Raw genomic sequence first — 22302 nt, forward strand, 5'->3', positions numbered from 1 at the left:
TCTGTAGTCTGGAAAGGGAGTAATTACAAAGCTGACTAAAGGCAGCAACCAACCTTTCAGGTCTTAGCTGTGCTTGATCTTGACATCCCTCTAATAGTTGCTCTTACTCCCAACACAAATACATGTTTTTCACTTTTCTGTACTGGTCAATCAAAAATCTCCAGCTCACTTTTGACCTTGTCCGCGCACGGGTTTTCAGTCATGAGGTGCAGCATTATCACGGAAGGGATGTAGGAGTGCCATGCTGCTAATAAAATGTCCAAAGAGGATCTCCCACACAGCACTTTGATAAATGTATTCTTCAGTTTGGATGCTGACCTATGTTAAAATTGGCAGCTTTTAGATTAGATATGTGAAAACCCATTGGAGTGGGTTCTTTTTGTTTGGCTTATTTTTGTCTGGTTTTTGACATAAATTAAGCATCATTTGTTTGTGCCACTCCAGTAGAGTACTGCAATAAAGAAATACTGTAACAACTAACTTTTCCAATTTTTTTTAATAAAGTGAGGTAATCAAAGGTTATTTGCCTTGTGCTTTTAACATCTCACAAAGGTTCTAATTAAAGAGCTGGCGTAGGGAGAAACAGTTGTTGTGATACTGAAGGAGAGCAAAAAAGAAAAAGGGAGAAAGGGAACTTCTAAAAGTAAAAAATTTATTGAAATTCTGATTCTGTAGAAACCCTTTATGTGTGTTTTAAGGTTTATTTTGTTATATGCTTTTAAAGTTCATTTCTTTATGTACACCAATTTGTTCTTTCAGTTTTTCAAAGCAGTCTGAGAGAGTCTGTGACTCCTTTGAGAAGTAGGAACCCCAGTCTCTTGCTGGCTTTTCTCAATGCCCACTGTTATCTCTCTCAGAATAGACAGGGTCTCAGAGTTATGACTTCTCACTTCAGCCATGACCAAAACCTGGACCTAATCCAGAGTGACTTGATTTAGCCCAGTGACTCATTGGTATCACTGGAAGAAAAGGAGAATCTCAATTAGGCTCCCCCGAGTGGAACTTGCAGTGACAAATCTGAAGGAGCAGCTGATCAAATTTTGACACCTTGCTTGCAGCTTTACTTTAAATTAATAAAGTCCAAGCATCTAGGAATGGAGCTAGGTGACAGGAGTTTCTTAGTTCTTATAACTTACCACAGGAAAAAGAACGTTCAGTCAGGTCTCTCAGTTCTCACTTAGACTTTTACAAACATCTGTGAAATGGGACTCATTACTCTCTGCAAGGTGTTTTTTTTAAATTACATTTAAAGATAAAAATATGGTCTTTTCATGGACTTCAAGTGGTAATGTTTTTGCCTAATTGATAAGTCTATAAGCAAAAGAACAAATGTAGTCTGCAAAAATGAATGGGAATTTTCCAAGCTATACTTCTACATCTTAATATGCAGTATTTTGTAAGCAAAAATGTGCTTGTTTCACTAGTAGTACATACTTAGTTATGTAAGTCATATAATATCTTTTCAGTTTAAAAATATTACAGTTTTTGTTAAAATTATAAAGAGAACATTTTTCTATGTAAAAACAATGTAAATGTCTTCATTTACTCAGTAGACTTTTTTCAAAATACTTCTTTAAAGGAAGGAAGATTTTAAATTGTGTAAGATAGTAGAAAATAAGTATGTCCTTGAATTAAATCAGTGAACAATAGTAACAGTGCACATTGTTGCTATGGTAGTTTAGTTAAATGGTAACTATGTGGAATTTGCTTAATTTTTCTCATCTGAATCTCTGATCTTTTAGAAATGCTTCCAAAAACTCCACCTTGACAATCTCCCTTCACATTGAAAAGACTTCTTGTTTCAAAGTGCAAGTTAATTAATAAAAGCTGAGGGCTTAAGTGGGATGAAACATTTTATTCTCCTAGAACAAAATATGAAATTATTCATGTTTGGATGTTTTGAATTTTTATCCTGAATGGGATTTTCCTGCACCATTTTATAGAAGATATTTAATAAGATTTTGAATTTTGGGGGATTTGGTTTCTTTATTTGGCAAAACTAGTACACTTTGGATCTCATGTCAAAAAGCAACACAGAATTGACTGGAAAAGAGTCCTGAATTCTATAGTTATCTCTAAAAGTTTATTGTGTGGTTTCACATCATATCACATCATGGATTCTTGCTGGAGGATATAAACTCTCAACCAGCAGCCACATTTTTGTGAAGCCGACCAGGCTAACCCAAAGCCTCTGATGTAATTTAGGCCAGTTTTTTTTAATTTTTTCTAATATATATAGATAGCTTCACATACAACCATGAAAACTGTTATTTCTGCCTTAGGTTAAACTGCTTCATTTCTTTCTTTTTTGACAGCTGCGGTCAATAGATGTTGACCAAAAGCTGTCAAATTTCCTGAGAAATGAGGAAGAATTTTTGACTCCAGATGAGAAGCGGAGAGTTATTCATCTTCTGCCCTGGGAAATCCTTCCCTTATTTTGACAGGCTTTAAATAAATTCTTAGCTTTAATTAAGATTGAAATGGGACAAATGCACAACTTAAACTGCTCCTTTTTAGAATGTAAGAAGGCAGTAAAATTAACCATGAGATTCTGCAATGGTGACTCTTGCTATAGTGATTGACTGTAATTCTGTATTTAGGTACTTTGGAAATTTTGTGTAAGTTTAGAGACAGTTTTATGAAGACAATGTTGGGCCTCTCATAGGAGGAGGGAGAAGAGATAGCTCTGTAAATAGTAAAATACACACACATATATATATGTGGTGAAGGCTACAGATACTGACTTGTAATGCTTTAAGCTGGAATTCCCATAATTTAATTTTTTCTTCGTATTTTAAGAAATAGCAAAGGAGTAGTTCTTCACACAAAGCGTTGGGATTTTTTGGTTGTTTTGGTTTGGGTTTTGTTGTAGTTTTTAAAGTTATGATTTTTTTCTAATGGTTTTCTGGATCCATATTTAATCTGGAAAAGAAAACTAAGGTTATATCAAAATGATAGATATGTCTGTGGGATAGATATATCTAAACTAACAGCTTGTCAGTCTAATACGTCCTCATTCAATTTATGGGATTTCTGTAAAAGATGCAGATCCATGGGTACACACTGAGCCAGCAGAGTGGATTGAGTATGTGAGGGATCTGTAGAAGTGATCATTACTCACTTTCTAAAGCTGCTCCAAATGCATCCTGCCCCTGCCTTTCCACACTGCAGGCTGTGGCAGGTAGTGCTGCTGTTCAGAGGGACAGTAGGGTGGTTTAGAAAGTTGACCTGCTGCATGGGGGTTACCAGTAGATGGGGAAAGATCCTCTTTCCCTTTCTTGTTTTTCAGATGAGGGTGCATGAGTCTTCTCAGGCCATCAGACAGCAATTTGACTGAGGATAGTTTTAACTCCTACCTAGTAGACTATTCTTGAATAAAACAGTAAAGCTAGAGTAGTACATGTATTAAATTTAACAGCTGAGTCTTGCAAATTCTCACCTAAAAAGCTTTTCCTATGCTACATCATTCTTGTAATTGTAAAAGCACTCCCTCCTTTTCCCATAGCTATGGGTACTATTTTGAAAAATCTATCTGCTGCTCAGAATGAGAAGTTAACTGTAGAACATTTTTTCATATAAAAAAATGCTTCAATGCTAATAGACACAACATGAATACAAGATTTCTTTCTGAAAAGCCAATACAGAAAAAAAATCTGCCATGAGAAGGATGCACTGATGAGGAACTGTTAGTGCCACTTGCCTACACTTGCCTAGCTGTGTGTAAGAAATTCCATGTCAGCTTCATGTGTGCTAAATTAATAAAAAAGACAAAATTAGTCCTCTGTAACTCAGTATCAGCATTTAAAATTGCAAACACGCTGACATAATGCATTATTTAGCCATAAAACTCATAGGCAACATACATACATCAGAATAATCCTGTGGCCACCAAAGATTTTACATGTATGAGGAAGATTAGATTTACTCTTGCATTAAATGCAATAAAGTATTTTAATTTTTGAAACTTTGTTGTTTAGGTCATTGCAGTCAATGATAGATGAGGTTTGAGGACTTTACATGCAATGTCTTACTGCATCTTGCAGCACTCTTTGTGCCATCTAGAACTTATCATCACAGTCAGGATAATGGACCAGCACAAATCATCAGTGTGATGTGTGGTGATAAATCCAATATCTCTGTGTATTGAAGCCTTCATACATATGTAAAGTCAGGATTTTGTCTGAGAAAAGTTTCATTTTCATTCATTCCACAACTGTACAAGTCCTTGTCCTGTTCTTCATGAGACAGAACTACCACCATTATTTAAGGACAGCCTGAAGATTGCAAGATATGATCCTTTTCTGTAGTACTGATTAGACAGGATCGACTAATGTGCTCTACTGAGTGTTAGCCTTTCTTATGAAGTTCTTGGGGGAAATTCTGAACAGTTTGTTGTTTTTATGTTCTCTATATGTGCATGCACACACGTATGTGTACGTATACTCACACACATGCTTCCCGAGGAGTGTTTGCATAGTTAACAAACACGTTTCTTACCCTAAAGTAGTTATAATTCTATCTTTTGCATAATTCGAATGCTCTGAAAATCTGTTTAAATCCAAGTGTTAAAAATATTTCTGTTGTTCATGTGTAAAGTATCTTATGGTTTAAGGAACTGCAGAGAATCAAGTGCAGTTTTCTGACAAACCTTTTCAAGGCCTTGTGCAAATGACTTTTGCAAATTGAGCACCAAAGCAAGGTGAGTTGGAGGAGGTGCACCTCATGCTGACTCTCCTCTCTCTATTTATTGAACACCTATTTCTCTATCAGAGAGATGTTCTGAATACAGTATAAAGATTGTGCAGTAACAGGATAGTGCAAAAATGAGGGCCCTGAAAAAACACAGAAAATAGGTCACAATAAAAATTTCCAAAAATCTGCAGCCAGACATTTCCATGGTAATCTCATCATGGTTTTGTTTCTTTCCATGGAACACAAGGAGAGGTGACCTACTCTGTGCACAGAATTTTCACGCTGCTTTTTAAACATGCAGGATGTATCTGCCTTGGGGGTGATAGGACAGGGGATTCATCTCATTACTAATGCCAAATGCAATCAGTAGACAACTTGCTGCTTTAATTTCTGAGGCCTTATACTCATAGTTATGGTTGTAGTTAAGCTTATCATGTGATCATTTAGAAAAAAAAGGTGAATAGTTGTTTTTCCTCTAGTATATCTACCCATTGGCAATGAGTAGTTAGGATTAAAAGCTTCATCTAGCCCAAGGCTATAATGAATATTCAGGAAAAATGATTCTGTACTGTTGCTTAGGGAAGTAAAAAGACAACCCCTGTAACATTCAAATCTCATGTGCCTTTGGAATAAACAAGCATTATTTGATTAACAGGAAGACAGAAGACACACTGATGTACAGCTTATACCAAAAGAGACTTTATATGGTATTAAATTACCAACAGATTCTTGTAGGTGCACTGCATGAATCAATATTATGTTTTAGCCAATGATAATTTTACCTAGCTTTTATTTAGATGGGATTTGTTTTAAAAAAAAAATTAGAATACAGCAAATAAACAAAGTGTACTGACAGTGGATGTTACAGTCCATTGGAGCATTTGTTCATTCTTCTGGATTGACACACAGTGCAAAATTATACTACACATTCTGTTACAATCACACTGTATCATTATTAATGAGAGAACCAACAAACCCAGTTATGTGTAATGAAAGAGGGTAATTTTTAGCAACATGGTAGACTCTGAACCAAAAGCAGTACAATCCTCTTCTAAATCAGGCAGAATAATATTTTATTTAGTTCATAGTGCTGGTTTTGTGAATACAAATGCCCAGCTGTTTTTTACAGCTAGTAACATTTTACATATCAGGCATTTTAGAAAATATTTCTTGACCATGCAGGCTTCATCAACCACTTTATTAATGATAAAAGCTGCAGGCATTTTCATAAACTTATACTGGGGTAAAAAAAGATATTTATGTTGTATTAGCACTGACAGTATGTTTTATAATGTGATTCACAGGCCTCAAGATTCAGTCTTTCACAAGTTATATGCTCATCCTTGAATGTTTTATGAATCCAGGAAAGAATCAGAAAAAGCAATTTGTGAATTGGGGTCAGTCTTTAGAAATCCAAGTAGGTGGGAGGTCCTCAATCAGTCAAATGAATTAGGGAAAATTAAGCCTCTACATAACCTCTTCAAAACTGGTTTTTGGTATCATGCTACTCCCTCTGCTGAATTTGTGCCTGAGCTTAAAATTTTGCTGAATGGGAAAAATTAATATTCTCAGAAATCTGAAGTTTTGAGCTACATTTCTTTAGTCAATGATTGCATTTAGAAGTGAATTCTATATTTCTAATCACTTCAGTGTTTCTCAAAATTGTGTTCTTGTGTGTCCTCTGCAAATTGGTCTTAGTCTAAAGGCAAGCAAGCTTCTATGGAGAGGTTGTGCACCATCCAGTGAACTTCCCACAGATTATACAAATGTAGTTTATTAATTTCTTATGAAAATTTTCTATCCAGTGACATCAATATCTTCTGGTTTCAGCCATCTGATTGCTTAGAATGCATTTTTTCAAGTCCTTAGTGCAAATATAGTAGGGAATTCTGAAATTTATGAATTAACAAATAACTTCACTTAATGATCTAAAGAAGAAAACATGAATTAAAACAAAACCAGGTGAGGATATTTGTGAATACATTAGTTGTTTGTAGAGCACAAAAGCTCTGGTATTCTCAGGCAGTGACTTCAGGAGGAACCTGAGCAGGAGGGTCTGGAGGCAGAACAAGGAGGGGAGGAGGAGGAGGAGGGTGGAAGATGGATCATCTGGATTTCCAGCACAACTCCTTTGTAGGACTCGCAGTGAACTGTGAAGGGAAGCAGCAAGATACATCAGGTGTGGGCGGCTGTTGGGCGTGGCACAAGCATAAACTGACATTTTTTGAAGTTAGCCAGCATTATCTTCATACAAGATTTATTTAATGTGCAACTTAATTTGATAAAACATCATGGGGGAAAAGTAGCCTTCAGAAATGCCTGTTTCAGTTCAGAATTGTCAAATTTCATGGTAATTCTAATTTTTTTTTAAATTAAATTCATCATCTTTCCAATTTCTGTTGTCTCACTATGCAAGAAAGCACTGTTTTAACTTTTACTTCGTTTTTTTCAGTATTTACTCACTAAACATTCCTTTTTTTCCCCTGGAATTTTAACTGGAATAGGATGAAAGATCTTACCTCCTTCATCTAAATTTTCAAATTATTTTCCTATTAATTTACCAGTGATTTTATGAGGACCAAAAATGGGCAGTTCTCCCAGGCTGATACAAGTGAGCCTTTCCAAAGAGCTTTTTCTAATCATGTGCCGTGCAATCAGATATTTAAACCATTTACTAGCATGAGAAATAGAAGACCATTTCATTGCATTAATTGCATTAATCTTGGTGTGTGAGAAGTAGAACTGATTGAAAATAAAGATCTTTACTTAATTTCAGGAAAAAAAAGCCCAAACAATTATTGCTTATTACAAAAGACAAACTAGTTAAATTGTCTTAGGTAGGATGAAAATTGGGTTTTATGAAAGACATCTCCCAAAATGTTATTCAGTGTAGTTTAAAATAATTATATTTTTTAAGGCATTAGTGTGTGTCAGAGTAAGAATTTTTATGGCAGCATTACAAACACAGCGAAGTCAGCATAATGAGTTATGTGGTGCCAACATCCTGAACATTATCACAAGGATTTCCAAGGAGAAGAATTAACATAAAGGATATACAATTCATGTTTTCTAGAGGGTCTCTCATTTCTGCATTGGGTCTCAAGGAAATTCAAAACAGAAATGAAAGTCAAAGCTGCAACTACTTTCGTACTGCCAGTGCAGCGTTTCATACATATTCCAGGGCAGCTGCATGGAGGGGAGATCACCATTTCTATTGGGATGCCAGAGCTAACTCTTAGGATTTTACTATTCATGTCAAGCACTGTGTACTTTCTAGTAACACAGCCTGTGGAGTTTTTGTTTGTATTTAACCATTGGTGTAAAAAGGGAAAATAACAAGGGGATATTTCCTGTGTGTTCACTAGACTGGCAACCTTGGTGTCTACTGGATTGTTTTAAATTAAATTTCATTTAGTCTCATCCCATTCTCAGTTACTACATAGCAATGCAGCTTTCTGAGGTTTTACAATATCCAAATGGGAGAAGATTATTCATATATGACAGATTTAATTATCTGAGAGAGTGATAAAGACTTAGTAAATGTAAATAATTGCTGCAGTACCAATTAGCCTACTCACAGGTAATACTTGTGCTAAACCTTGTAATGGCACCATTCAGTTTTTAACCAGAACGTGCACTGTGTTCTACAATGCATCAGTATTGCAAATTTTAAGGTATTTGTTGAAGAGCATTATCAATTTCCCACAGAAAAATGAAACAAGAGTTACATTGAAGAAGAACCTTTGTGTATGCCAGATGCAGGTGTTAGTTCCACTGAGCTGTCCTCAGTGGAAAGGGCAGTTGATCCCTGTCTACGTGAGATGTATTCCATAAGACAAGTAAATGACTGGAAATCAGGAAAAGCCAACACTTGAAGATTTCTGGCTTTAACAGAGAAGATTTTGATCTTTCATTTACACTCTGGCCATCCCAACTTATTCTCAGAGTTCAGAAATGCTGAATTGCATTCTGATAGCCCTGCAACCTCGATTCATCCTTGTTCTGATCAAGGCATGATCAGACAATGCTTCAGATTCACATTATTTTATAGGATACTGCTTGTTTTTAATGTACCTTACACAGAGTGAGTCATTAAAACTGGAAAGTGATTTTTTAAATAAATGGGTAAAATAATCTCTGTCAGCCAAAGGGGTGTTTTCCTCTCTCTGGGAAGGGAACATTTTGTGATATCTTTGTCTTCTGGAAAAAAAAAAAAATTCATTTTTTTCACAAACTAACCTTTCTGCAGTGGATTTTCAGTTACTTGGTGTGTCTGAAATAGGTTAACTAATGGGATGAAGTTCAGTTCTGATGTGCAATTTCACAAAATTGCAGCATAGCCACTTACAGCAAAGTTTTCTATTTCCTTAATATACCTTTTGTTCATATTACTTTTAATTATGTTCTATATTTATCTGGCCTATTTGAACAGGATCCAGAGCTGGTACGGAACATCTGTCGCTGGGTTAGACAAGCTGTTCATATTCCCTTCTTTGCCAAGCTGACCCCAAATGTCACTGATATTGTGAAAATTGCAATGGCTGCACGGGAAGGTGAGTGACTCCAGTGCACAATTTGTGCTGCTTTACTAATTTGCTGCATGGGGTAAGATAAGAATGCTGCTGGAGTAATAGATAGCAACAGAAACTAATATGAAAATATTTTGTTTGATGTATTTAGAATAAGCACAGTGATCAAAGGTTTCCTAATTTTGTTCATACATCTAGAAAAGAGCAATATATGAAGAGAACTACGTTAGACTGTTAACAATAAATTGTATAGTGTTTTACTTCTGTCATATTTATATGTTTACGATACCACTGTAAATCTCTCTTCCTATATTTGGTAGTGAAAATGATGTGTGTGTTCTGAGAAAACAGAAATTCACTACTTGAAGGTATATATATTTTTTTCCTTAGAGCTTAAGGTACAACATGGCGGCAAATAAGTTTGCAAGTGAGTGTATTAATGCATCATTTAGAACCACAGTAACTGTTTCTTTATCACATTGCTTCTGTTGTCTTGCTGCACAGAAGCTTGGAGGAGATGGCCACTGTTTTAGGGTACCTTCAGGTGTTGAACAACCACTGTAGCAGGTTCTGTCCCTCACAGCTGAACAACAGAGATCTGCCTGTCATTCTCAGCATTTCCACATGCTGTCTTATAGCCCTTACAGCTCTTTCAGCTGATGCAGCCTGCCTTGAAGCTAGTGTTAAATTTATTAGCCCAGGACTGGTCATAAGGATCTTTCTGTCCATCCCAATGCAGTTTGTTGTTTTTGCTCTCCAGCTGTTTATTTGAATTTCTAGTTATTTCAGTTTCACAGGTTTTCGTTTGTGTTTTATCCTCTCTTGTTCTTATACACATGATTTAGCAAAAAGCGACTGACCTTTTCTTTCACAGGTGGTGCAGATGGTGTTACAGCCACCAACACTGTGTCAGGACTGATGGGACTGAAAGCAGACAGCACACCTTGGCCAGCAGTTGGTCGAGGACTGAGGACCACATATGGTGGCATGTCAGGTAGGTGTTGCCCTTTTTGATGCACGGTACTTCCTTGGAGGCTTTCGAAACATCAGGAGGTCCTTGTAGTGGGCTAGAATATCATGTCTGCAGTCACACCGAGTCCTTAAAGCTCACTGCTGGTCAATGTTTCTAAGTCATGACAGATGGAACAGATTAAGTGTGAAGGCTCTTGGGTTGCCCTTTCCTTAATGGTAAAGCACTGCATCAGAATACTGTGATAGGGTCACTGGAGAGGGAAGGAAATCTCTTCCCTCGTGACCCTCGCTTTTCCTCAAATTTTTCATCCTGTCACAATTGTCAGGCCCCACGTTAGACAGAGGCTAATGAAAGGGCATCGCAGGGGGAAATATCAACAATCCAAATGCAGTGTATGTTTCATAGCCCAATCTCCAGCCTTCCTCCCTCCTTCCCACTAAGTGCATCTTTTCCAGAGAGGTTATTTCCTCCTCTTCCCACTGTGGTAAAAATGATAGACAATATTAGGCAAATATATTCATATTTTTGTAGCCTATTTCTCAAGATATATAAGGATATCTATGTAGCCCATATTTTCAAGTTCTACTTCACTGTTTAATTTTCAAACCAGCTGCAAAACTTTTACACTCCAGTTGAGTGCCGGTGCACACTAATGTATTAATCTATTGACCCTGTGAACTCTGTTGCTGTGACAACACAAACTTGGCCCTGCAAAGACAATACTGAGAGCTTCTTGGCTTTACTGGTATGGAGATTAGTCTCCTTGGTGATAGAGGTAGCAGTAAATATACATAAAAGAAGTAATAGCATCCTCTCGATTGAATCAAACATTATTCTGTTGGACCCGCCTCCTACCTCACCCCAAAAATGTAATCAGAGGAGACCAGACAGGCAAAAATACGCTTTATTTTATGTGACTGGTGTTATCCTTAGAGAGCCATAGAAAATGTAGCAAAAGATGACTTTTAAACAAACTTTAATTCAGATGAGTGTATTCAGTGGCAAATTGTGTTATTGCCTTTGATAACTACATAGAATTTGGAATTTTTTAGAGAGCACTGAAAAGTAAGAAAGTGATAACAATCAGAAAAAATCATTATGCCTATCGCATAATGGTTTCACAGTGACAGTCCAATAAGATGTTATGTTTTAATATTATGCAAAGTGGGAGGAAGAAGGGAACAAGAAGAGAACAGCTACAGCCCATTTCAATTTCTCTAGCCTGCCATGTTGACAGGAAAAGAATAAAGGAGGTCACAGTGGGTGCTGTGCATTAAAAATTAATAAAAGAACTATTGCAGTAGTATTTTATATAAGTAACACCATTCACATTTTCTCATTTAAGTTGCAATTTGTGAATATTCCTTCCTACCATAATTCTGCCTAATAAAATCTTTAAAATGGCTGCATTATGAGAAGTGTGTCTATGTCACAAATTTGAAATACGTATGTAGTGTAAATTACAGTGGCACCTCCATGCCCAACTGTAAGTGAGGATGTAGCAGCACTCATGTGGTGTATAAATGGACCCAAGGAAAAGTTCATTCTTTATTTTATTCATATATATATATGAGTGTGTGTATATATGTAAGTATAATTTTTTTTTCCCTGAACTTTTATATGTATCATAGGGGAGAGAAAATGACATTTTAGGATGCACCATTACGTATAATGCAAATCTGCTTATTAAAAAAAACATTTAAAATACTGGAAGTGCTGTCAATTTATTATGTTTTGAAAGAGTCATGACGGGCTCCCAATCCCACAACTCCTCTCACAAAAGCAAGCTACGGAGCCAATAAAGTCAGCAGCACGTTGCAATGCCTTCTGCTCAGCAGTCAGGTATAGCAGTATACAAATTTCCAAAAGCAGGAAAGCAATTTTAAATCAGGAGAGCTAGCATGCTTACAAGGAGACAAAAAGTGGGAGAGCGTGTCATCTTGTCAGAGCAAGGGCAGGGTGGCCATGCTCGTGTTGCGGCTGTGGCGCGGCGCAGACGTGTGGCCTGCAGCCAGACACTTGACCTTTCCGTGCTCTATTTCTCCTGTCTGTGGAATGGCAGGAACACCACTTACATGCCTACAGGCTTGGTGGGAACTGCTCCATGGTCTTGGCATGAAAGTTGCTTCACAGTGTAACATACTGGGTTTTTCTTTTGATGTGCGTAAATTTATTTTATTATCTGATAGAGTCAGTAAGTTTTTGTTGTTTTTTCCAAATAATTCCTCTCAAGAGAGGATTAATTTTTGAAGTGAAAGCCAGCACTATTATAGAAGCAATAAGTCTGGTTCATTTTCAGCATGTTTTCCCAAAGCACAGCTGGTTCATTGTTGTTCTGTCATACACAAACCTAGATACAGCACACAGCCAAGCTGGATCAGGCTTTCTGGATTTTTCCATGTGCATAGATTCTGGACTAGCAGTGATGCTCACCTGGCCCAGAGGTGCAGTGAGGAAGGCAGGAGTTCCTGTCCCTCAGGGTGCCACACTCACCGTGCTGTGTGACCGTGGGTGAGGTTGGAGTGGACCCAGCCCAGTGGAGGTCTCAGGACCCTTAGGTGTCCTGGTGAGCTCTGAAATACACCTTGACTCAACACTCAGCATTATCCTCAGCATTATCCAGCCCCTGTGTCTCTCTGCTGGCCCTGGCAGGGGGCCATGGGACAAGAGGTCGGTCTCTTAAAGGACCAATGTTCTCCAGGGATTTATAAATTCACTGTGTCCACAGTTTGTTAGGGCAGTGCAAGTTGCCTTCTCCAGGTGAGTGCAAACTCCCTCCTCTGAGTTTGAGGAAAGTTTCCAGCCAAGAGCAAATAACAAAGATGTGGTAGTACCCTGGCCTAGCATCTGCCTGATATTTTGACTGACAGACTTCCCTGTCCTCCAGTGTTCAAAAATGTCCTCCTCCTACGTGGCTAGGTACTGAAAAAATATTTTCCATATAAAACTTCCCCTTGGCCTCTTCATCCCTTCTCTTCTTGTCTGCCTCATGCAGAAGCAGCTGTATGCAGAAGGTTAATTTTTCTAAATGAGAGACATTGAAGCAGGAATTTCTTTTTATAATTCCTCTTAAATTACTAAATGCAAGGTAGTTTCCTATGATTTATCTAACATACACAAAAACAATAAGAAAAAAAGTTTATTAACATCATTGCCAAATCCTGAGATGTTTTGAGAACAGACTGTTGTCTCTTTTTTTAAAACGTTTTTTTAAAAAAATTATTCAAAGGAGAGACTTAATGGGATTACTCTGAAACCCCCATTTAGGTTTGAGTTGTCACAGTCAGAGTTTTCTTGCCAGCCAGTGCTTGGGCAGTGACCTTCCTGTTTTGATCTAATTTGACCAGCTGAAAATAGCTAAGCTGCAAGGGGCATCTCTGTTTCCTCCTTCCTACCCTCCTGTTTCCTGGGTGGTTTTGACAGGAAGGGATCCCAGTATCCCAGGTGGATGTTTGACTACTAGACTGTAGGATTAGAGTCTCTCTTCTCCACTTCCCTGCAAATATTGAATTATTAATACAAAGTGAAACAGCTCTCACGGGATACACACTCGTACTAGCACAGCCTGCTGACCTGCACATGAGCTTGACTTGGGAGAGCCAGGTTTAAATCCCAAGTGTGAGCCCAGGTCATAGCTGGGCCTCCTGGATTCCAATTTTTCCCTACAAATATTGAGCATTAGAAAATCTCTCAGGTTTTTTTTTCTTCTTTTACCTCTATGCTGGTGTCAAAAATTAAAATATTTTTAGAAAAAATTTCCAATTTGCACTGTGGCGCATCAGATGAGTCCAAAGGCGATGGTAGCCCAGCAGATTTTTGTGGCCCTGTTTTCTGAGAGGACATTGTGCTTAGAGGATCCCCCAGTCTTCATCCATTTTTTAAAATAAATTTACAGGAACTGCCCATTACTCAAAAAGCGTAGTTGTTCTAATGAAGTCCATGTAAAATATTGTTAAGGAAATAAGTCCTTTTGATGAAAGAAAAGATATTAAAATTAAGATACATTTTTTCAAGCTGTATAACTTATTTGTGTTTGCAGCATTAGAAGCAGTATGCTTTCCATTACGAAGCTTTTAGAATGGATCCAGCAGTATTTCAGGTTAGAGAACGTAGAATATATGAAATTTGATTGTGAATTCTTCCTATACATGGGCAGAGAATTTGCAATGTATTTGTTTATTAAAAAGACACTAATGGTGGGGTTTTTTTATCCTCACAAGGAATAATGACCTCTGACTCTGAAAGAGATGTTTTAGTTTGTATAAGTATAAATTATTTTGAAAATGCTTATTCTGGTATTTTATGGATACCAGAATAAGTTGCCAGGTTTCTCAGAGAAATGTTAATATACTGTCAGCAGCTGCACGCTTCCCTAAGATTTCTTTCCTTGAAATGTACTTTAAATTTTTTTTTTTTTAAAAAAAGGTTTTTTCAATGAGCTTTCATACTGTGCTTCCATATTCCAGATGTGTTTTATGAAACACATCACATTGCAGCACAATGGGATATCTATTGCTGGCAAAATAGAGCAGAGCTCCTGTTTGAATTTCCATGGTTTTTTTGTTCTTTGTCATCTGTTTGTTTCTTTGTTTTTGTCTGGAAGCCAAATCCTTAGGGGATAAATTTATAAAACCATACACTGGACTTAGCAAAAACTTAGGTTAAAAGGAAATCTCTCTACGGTACACTCACTATGTATTCTTTTAATGCTTTATTTCAGAAATGTTGCAGTATTTTACAGTAGCAGTTCAAAACCTGATTGTCTGTGTGCTGTTATTGCTTTGTCCATTTATTATATGCTGTAGTACTATGGCATTATTTGCACAAATTTATTGTACAGCATGTGCAAGTACATGTGCTTGTTTTCCAGAAAAAGAGAGATTCAGGAAGCTGTGTGTTATAACTTCATAGCTGCCCACAAGGGATATCAGAAGGAGGGTATCTAGGTGGTGGGTTCAGTCATTAAACACAGGAATGTGTAATTATTGGAAACCAGCAGAGACAGTTAATTTTAGTTACTTTTTGAAGTTAGTGGAGCTGTCTGTTTTTAAAGAAAAACACTGTCCAGGAGCACTTGTGACATGTAAGGGAATGCTTTTCAGGAGTTATTTAATTAAAATGTATATTGACGTTATTAATAGAGGCATATATTCTAATCTGAAATGTATGAATTATATTGAAAGAGAAAAAGTTGAAGTTATAATAATAAGGGCTGCCTTTTAATTTTAATTCAGTGACACATCATTAAAAAGAAAAAACAACCAAGAGCATTCACTTTACTCATCACAGTTCTGTCAGTAACAGTGCAGTGTGGATTTTGGTCAATAGAAATGAATAAAAAAGCTGCCCATCACTGGAAACAAAACAAAATGTATGTATGCATAGGCACTCCTGTTTAGTATAAATATTTACCAAGAGTTAAAGACTATTTACATTAACATATATTTATAAAACAGTGTGGAAAGGGGTGAAAACCAAATATATGCCGTAGTACAATTTTAATTTTGTTTTATTATTCCTGTTCAATGTAGCTCAGCCATTAAAAGCCCTTATTTGCATATATTATGTCAGGATTCACAAAGAGTCCTCTGTTTTCTGTCGTGTCCTTGCAGCAGTCTGATTTCTCTTAGTGTACTGCCGTCACTGGTCTGTGCAGGAGAGATCAGAGCCCTAATAATAGATTTTTGACAGGGAGCTCGCCTGCTACCTGCCCTACACAAATCCTCACTGTTCATGTTTGCTTCATGGCAACAAAGCAGACAGAAGGAAAATGCCAAGTGCTGAGTTTGAGGTACAGCCCTGCCATAGCTTGACATTTCAGCAGAATAGCAGTTTATGAGATGCATAATTTTTCATCTGGGACTCAGCTGCCATTTTCATAGAGGCTTGAAGCTCATCGACTGACTGGAAGTAGGGCAAAGGTTTACAGCATAGATCAAGGTCTACATCCTTCCTATAGCTATTTAAAAATAAGTATTATTCTCTAGATAAGGTCAGAGAACTAAGCATATTTTTTTCCACTTTTAATCTTTTCTAGCCAATTTCACTTCCACAAAGAAAACACTTTACACTTTTAGCACAGGTGCCATTTGTAGCTGATTAAAAATGATCATAATTGATTTCATTCACCAAAAGATTAAATGAGTCCTGGAAAAAGAATGAAGGAGGAGTCTTTACATAGAGCATTTGAACAAAGCTGTGTTTTCTCCTCCTCTTGCTTTGAAAAAAGCTCATTCTGGGCTTGAAATGAATGAAGAGTCTTTACTTAAGTGTAATTGGTTTGTGGTTTATTATTGTTAGAGATTGGATTTAAATTTTCACATTCATGCACATGTACTTGGGAAACAAATGCAGTGTAGGTAAGTGAGTGTTTAATTTAGAATTACACATCTCTGTGAGCTTCAGTAACAGTTCACCATGTCAGAGCCTCATATAGAACAATGGTACAGTACATTGGATTAATTAAAGAAGCCTTGCAGAGAACTGAATTCTCAGTATGTCAAGATTTCAATTTTATGTTAAATATTTTCTAAAGGCCAGACCCTTAAATCTCAGGGGCTGTACCAAGCAGTGAGCTGTGAATTTAACCATAGGCTAACTGCTAATGATAAGGAAAAGAGTCCAAGTTGAGGCAGCTGTAATACAGTCATTGGATTAGGCTATCAATCACTCGGTTCCCTGAGGAACAGGCAAAGACGACAAAACAGTGAAAAGGGAAATTAGGAAGGGAGGGCATGACTAGAATGAGATTCTTCACCAAATGTATCTGTTAGTTGGCTGAATCCCCCAAGCATCAGACAGGAATGTCCAGCACTGCTCTCAGACTAAAAGCCAAGTATTAGTTCTAAAGTCCTAGAAAACCATCAAATGATCATTAACTGTTGCTGTTCTGTGCAGGCTGCTACAATTGCAATTGGCAATTGTACATTCTCCTGGTTTAATAGCCTGTAATTAGATTAATCTCTAAACCACTGCTGTTGAGCACTCTGGATTTACTGTTTATATCAGAGCTGATATAGAATATGTACAGTTGAAATAATTTATTTCACAGTTGATTGGAGTTTTCAATAAACAGATAACTGTTAAGCTATCAAGTCTTAGGCACATGTCAGAAAGCAATTCATATAAAATCATAAATTCTTCTCAGACATAATATGAGAAAAATAAGAGAAAATCACTGGTATATATTGCAGGAAAAGAGCATGGGGGAAAGAACTTGAAGGTTTATTCTGGGTGCATAAAACGAGAAGTCTGTTTATATAATGGTATAGATTAACATGATTAAGTAATGAGTGCTCTCATACTTAGCATCTTGAGGACACAGTCTGATTAACAAAGAATGGAAATTAATAGAGAAGGTAAAAGAGATGTCAGAGTGTTTCAAAGCATGTTGGCAGAGCAGGGGCTTGTATTTAAACCTGATTACAATAATGGGCACAGGTGAATTATGACCTGATAAGGGGGGTGTAACATCAGTCAGGAACAGAAAACTTTTTGTTCTGGTAATATCAGCAAGATGGAACCCAGTGGTGGTGACTTAGTCAGCTTGAGTTGATTGTCTTTCCATGTCTGTCAGGTCTGGGGGAAAGGTGTCTTTCTCTTATGGTCACCTCTTCTAATTTCAGGCAGAGACACACAAAAAAAAAAATAAATCTCTCAGAGTATTTTTGTGTGTTGTCTTTTTGGAGATTATTGTGATAAAACTGAAATATTTATATTACAAGAAGATTGTTATAATTAATTTCAGAGGTCATTTTACTACTTTGTTTATCTTATTAATTATTTATTTGAAAAGTACTTAGCATTTAAGTACTTTTCAGTTTGTTCTAACACGGGAATGAAAATATTATCAAAATTTTAAAATTGACATTATTTAAAAAAAGAAAAACTGTGATGAAGTCTACTTCTAGGCTTGTGTGTCATTAAGTCTCAGCAGGTCTCAGTCTTGCCTCTCTCCACAGATAGTCACAATGAAGTCAAAATTTCTTTTGACTTCCAAATGATGCTGAATGAGGTCTAGAGACTGTGATGGCATGCAATATAACTCTCCATCCTTTCCTACAACTGAAAAGTTACTACTGACTACAAAAGTGTGTCTAACCTGAGAGAACTGTGTGCCCTGCACTGTCGTGGTGGCTGGTTGGAAGGGTCACTCTGGCTGCTGACCTTTCTCTGGCCATCACTAAGTTAGAGTTGGGCCAAGCTCTCCTCTCTCAGCATGCAGGAGATGCACACGTACATTCTGCCATTCCAGAAGAAGTGGGTAGGTGTGTGGTCATGGACTGGAGCCAGAGATGGCTCCAGGTGGTAGTGTTCAAGTAGGCTTGGAGGTCTGCAAAGCTTTGTTGCAGTGTATCTATATGATGGATTAAAACCTGAATACTTGCTATGAAAGTTTAAGGAGCTTCAGTGTAGGAGGCAGAGGAAAGGCCTGACAGAGGAAATGGGGTTCCAGCTGGTGTGATTTCATGTCGGTAACGCTCCCTGTTGCTGATCGTGCAGGGCCCATAATTATCTTTCCTGCTGACTTGTTATTCCATACCTGCACCAACAGCAGGGTTTGTGGTACAGGTGGTACTTAAAAGTGATCAATGAGACAAGCGCCTTCTGTGGAAATTATAAACTCTACCTGTCATTCAGAGCACAAGCTCTGATTATAATCTCCCCCCACTCAAAAAAAAACCACAAATCAAACCAAGAATCTGGTAGAATTTGTAAAAAATTCTGAGTAACAATTATATCAGCAGAGGTTAAAACCCCCGAGTTTGACCTGGTGTGTCTCAAGCATGTTCATTTTTTTCAGTATTACTTTGCATTTTGATTTGCTCTAATCACCAAGTGGCATATATTGTCTGTAGAGCCCATCTTTATTCTGTGGAGGGCATATTCTCATGTGAAGAATAAACACATTTTGCATTTATGAAAAAAATTGCATCACATTTACAGATCAAAATAGGAGCTAACAAATAATTAGATAAATTAATAACAAATAATTAGAAAAATAACTTCTTATTTAACATTTTCTAGCCTGGAGCTTCTTCCTGTTCTTCCTTCTCTCTGTGGGACAGCTGTGCTTGCAGAATAGGCTGCCTAGTGGCTACTGTCTTCTCCCATCACTGTGGGGATCCTACCACGGCTGACAAAACACTGCAGCTTCTCTATTGAGTGTGAGCTCCTCCCTCTGGATCAGTAGTCTTGGTAGCCTCAACAGCTTATGCATCTCTGTGAGGATGTTGAGGCTCTCACCATTCCCACCACCTGCAAAGTGCTCGATTGATGGGCTTTAGAAATGGGTCACAAAGTGTCTTGAGGAGAAGGTTTCACAGTTACGTGGAGGTGTGCTTGCTGTGAATAATCCTGTTGCAGGATATTTTGACAGTCAGATACTGGGGTTTAGAAAAAAAACAAACAAAAAACCAAAAAACAGAAATTATCCTTGGAAAAAGTTTAGACCCAAGGCAATGGTTTACACCAGTTGGCACCAGAAGGATGTACTTCCCTCATTAGTGCTGCTGTCCTGCTTCGATGTAGCATTGAAAAGTTCTACCACTGGTTAGCTGTGATTTATCATGAACTCACCAGGGAATACATCTTTATTCACTTAAATCCTGTTAATGTTCTGTATTTTTAGTATTCTGCTTGAATAAGGAATAAATCCTAATGCCAACTTCACACATAAAATACAGAAGACAAAACAGAGCAGATTTGTTTAACTGGGTAGCTCCTGGGTTTGTATTTCACTGGTCATCACTTCATCCCCAGTGAATGATTGCCAGAAGCATTTATAAATGTATTTCACAACAATCAGAACTTTTTTTTTAACCTTTTTAAGGAATGCATCTAGTATATAGTAGTCAGCTAGGGAATCTGAATTTTAATGTGCCTTTTCATGCAAGCACCTCATTATATACAATGAGCTGTATAAATGTCCTGCTCACACACAGGGTATACAAATATATCCTACAAAATATTTTAGGGAACCTGCTGTAGGAATTCAGTTTTCCAATTTATGATCAATTTGCAGTTTCTGCATTGTTGGGTAATTGGAATTGTCTTTCCTATTAACATGCACTGTGTAACCATCTTCCCTAAGTTCTCTTTAAATCCCAGAAGACACTCGTAGTCAGGGATTGAGCCATTGTTATTTGGGTTAAGTGAGAGCTGAAGGAGAACTGTTGAGCACAGTGTCCCACTGTTTCAGAATGAGAAATCCATTGCAGGCACCTAGAGAGGGTGTTTTTAGTGGCATGAGGTCTGTCTGTAGAATGTGTGGTATCACACCTGACTCAGCACCAAGGTAAGGTTGATGCTGTGAAGAACTTTGTTACAGGCAGCTCAAAATGAGGAGAAAGCTGTGTGGTTTTTGCAAGCAGGTGTGTCAGTGAAGACATAGCAAGCTGTGTTACAGTAGTGTCTGCCTGTTCACAAATGTTTCATGACCCTATTGAGTGACCTGTTGGTGTCCAAAAGAATGTATGGTTACTCCAGTCCATATTTTAACTGGGCCAAGCTTATCTTAATCCTGTCAGATGTCACCCTACTCAGGCTGTTAGGACCATGTCAGCTGCTCACCTATTTGAGTACCCCAGAATTGGCAGTGTTTTCACCAATTTTTGGATATATGCTCACTCAAATAGCTGCTTAGCTTCCAACAGTGAGTACTCAGAGAGATCTTCTCATTCTAGGCACTGATAAATTTTTTACACTTGAAAAGGAGGTACTGCCGAACAATACTTACAAGAATATGTTCTCTTTTTTTAATATATTAAAGAAAAAGTTTCTTCATAACTTACTGAAGGTAGGATTTGAAGATTCAGACTTCCAAGGAAGAAGGTAGCTCCTTACTTTCTCAAGAAATATTAGGGTGAAGTCTGCAATGTTGTACATTCTGATTTATTGGTATAAAAGAGAGGTTGTTTGCATCTTTATTGTTTATAAAACCCCTCTAGATGATCAGTCCTTGGCAGGTATCCAGAAAGGAGGTAAACCCTGCCAGGTGTAGGGAAGTCTTGCTCCAGCTTGTTGTGGGGAGTTTTAGTACTGAGTTCCCTTCTGTGTGGGGCTGGCACATAGATTTATTTCCGATGTGGTTATTTTTCTTTTCTTACAGGCTTAATATTTTACAGCTCTGAGGACACCCCCAACTTAATGCTGGAGTTAGATAGTGTAAAAGGGTCCTAAAAAAAAGTCACTCTTAGTCTCTTTTCCAAACTTGGGCTTTTCCAGGGCTGCCTCCACTGTCTTTGCTATTTCTGTTTCTCATAAATGAGATGTGCTGAGCTGCAGAAGGCAGCCAGCAGTGGTGCTCTCTTCTGCCTGAGCTACCTGCATTGCCTTCCTGAGCTGTTTAAGTCAAGAGTCTGTGTCCAAGAGTCCTCTGGGGCTGTCCCAGAGAGGCCAAGCTCAGAGAACACAGCAGATGGAAGCAGAGGTGCTGGCCAAGTACAGCTGAGGGTTATCCCTTAAGCATCAGGCACTTCACTAGGAGACTCCTAGGCTTCCCCTCATCCCTGTAAGGAGTCAGGCATTCTCAGAGGTGGCTTCCTTTCTCGCTCCATTGATGCATCAGAAATTTGAGGTTAGTATATTCCTTACATATTAGTATATGTACAGCTGTCAAATGCCTAAGGCAGTGTGCATTTTGTGGTGAAATTTCAGTGGTTAGGCAAGTAAATGATGCAGGGTTTACTGGTGCAGCTTAGATTTCTCCTTTTGAAAATGCAGGTATATGCTATTTTATCCCAGTCCATTTTCTAATCTGATGTTACAGGAGAAAGTGGTATTTTAAGCTTGGCATTAAAATATCTTCCAATCAGTTAATGTAAGCATCTGGTGTTTTTATGTATTTTAAAAGCACTAATAACAGCATTGTGATCCCTTAATGCTGTTTCTCACATTCCTGTTACAGTAGGTATATGGCACACATCTTCTGGTTTAAAAAACTCAAAACAAATTTCAGCAAATTAATCTCAGTGTTAGAAAAAGTATCACAGCAGCTGATATAGTATTTTGTATTTATGCTAGTTTTTGTAAAGATTCATGACATGCTCCCTGGGAGCTAAATATTGACAAGCATGCTGTGGCAAGCAAGATCAAGCTTGGTGAGTT

The 22302-nt window shown here is 37.6% G+C and overlaps 1 protein-coding gene across 1 annotated transcript in view; it reads left to right on the forward strand.

Annotated features, from left to right (window-relative positions):
* DPYD (dihydropyrimidine dehydrogenase) overlaps positions 1–22302 on the forward strand; it is a 344164-nt gene that overhangs the window by 245143 nt on the left and 76719 nt on the right. Inside the window, exons 17-18 of the mRNA XM_015635812.1 lie at positions 9125–9245; positions 10096–10215. Of these exons, the coding sequence (XP_015491298.1) occupies positions 9125–9245; positions 10096–10215 (241 nt within the window). The remainder of the gene's footprint in view (positions 1–9124; positions 9246–10095; positions 10216–22302) is intronic.

Source organism: Parus major, chromosome 8 (assembly GCF_001522545.3).
Source record: "Parus major isolate Abel chromosome 8, Parus_major1.1, whole genome shotgun sequence".
Classification (NCBI taxonomy): Eukaryota; Metazoa; Chordata; class Aves; order Passeriformes; family Paridae; genus Parus; species Parus major.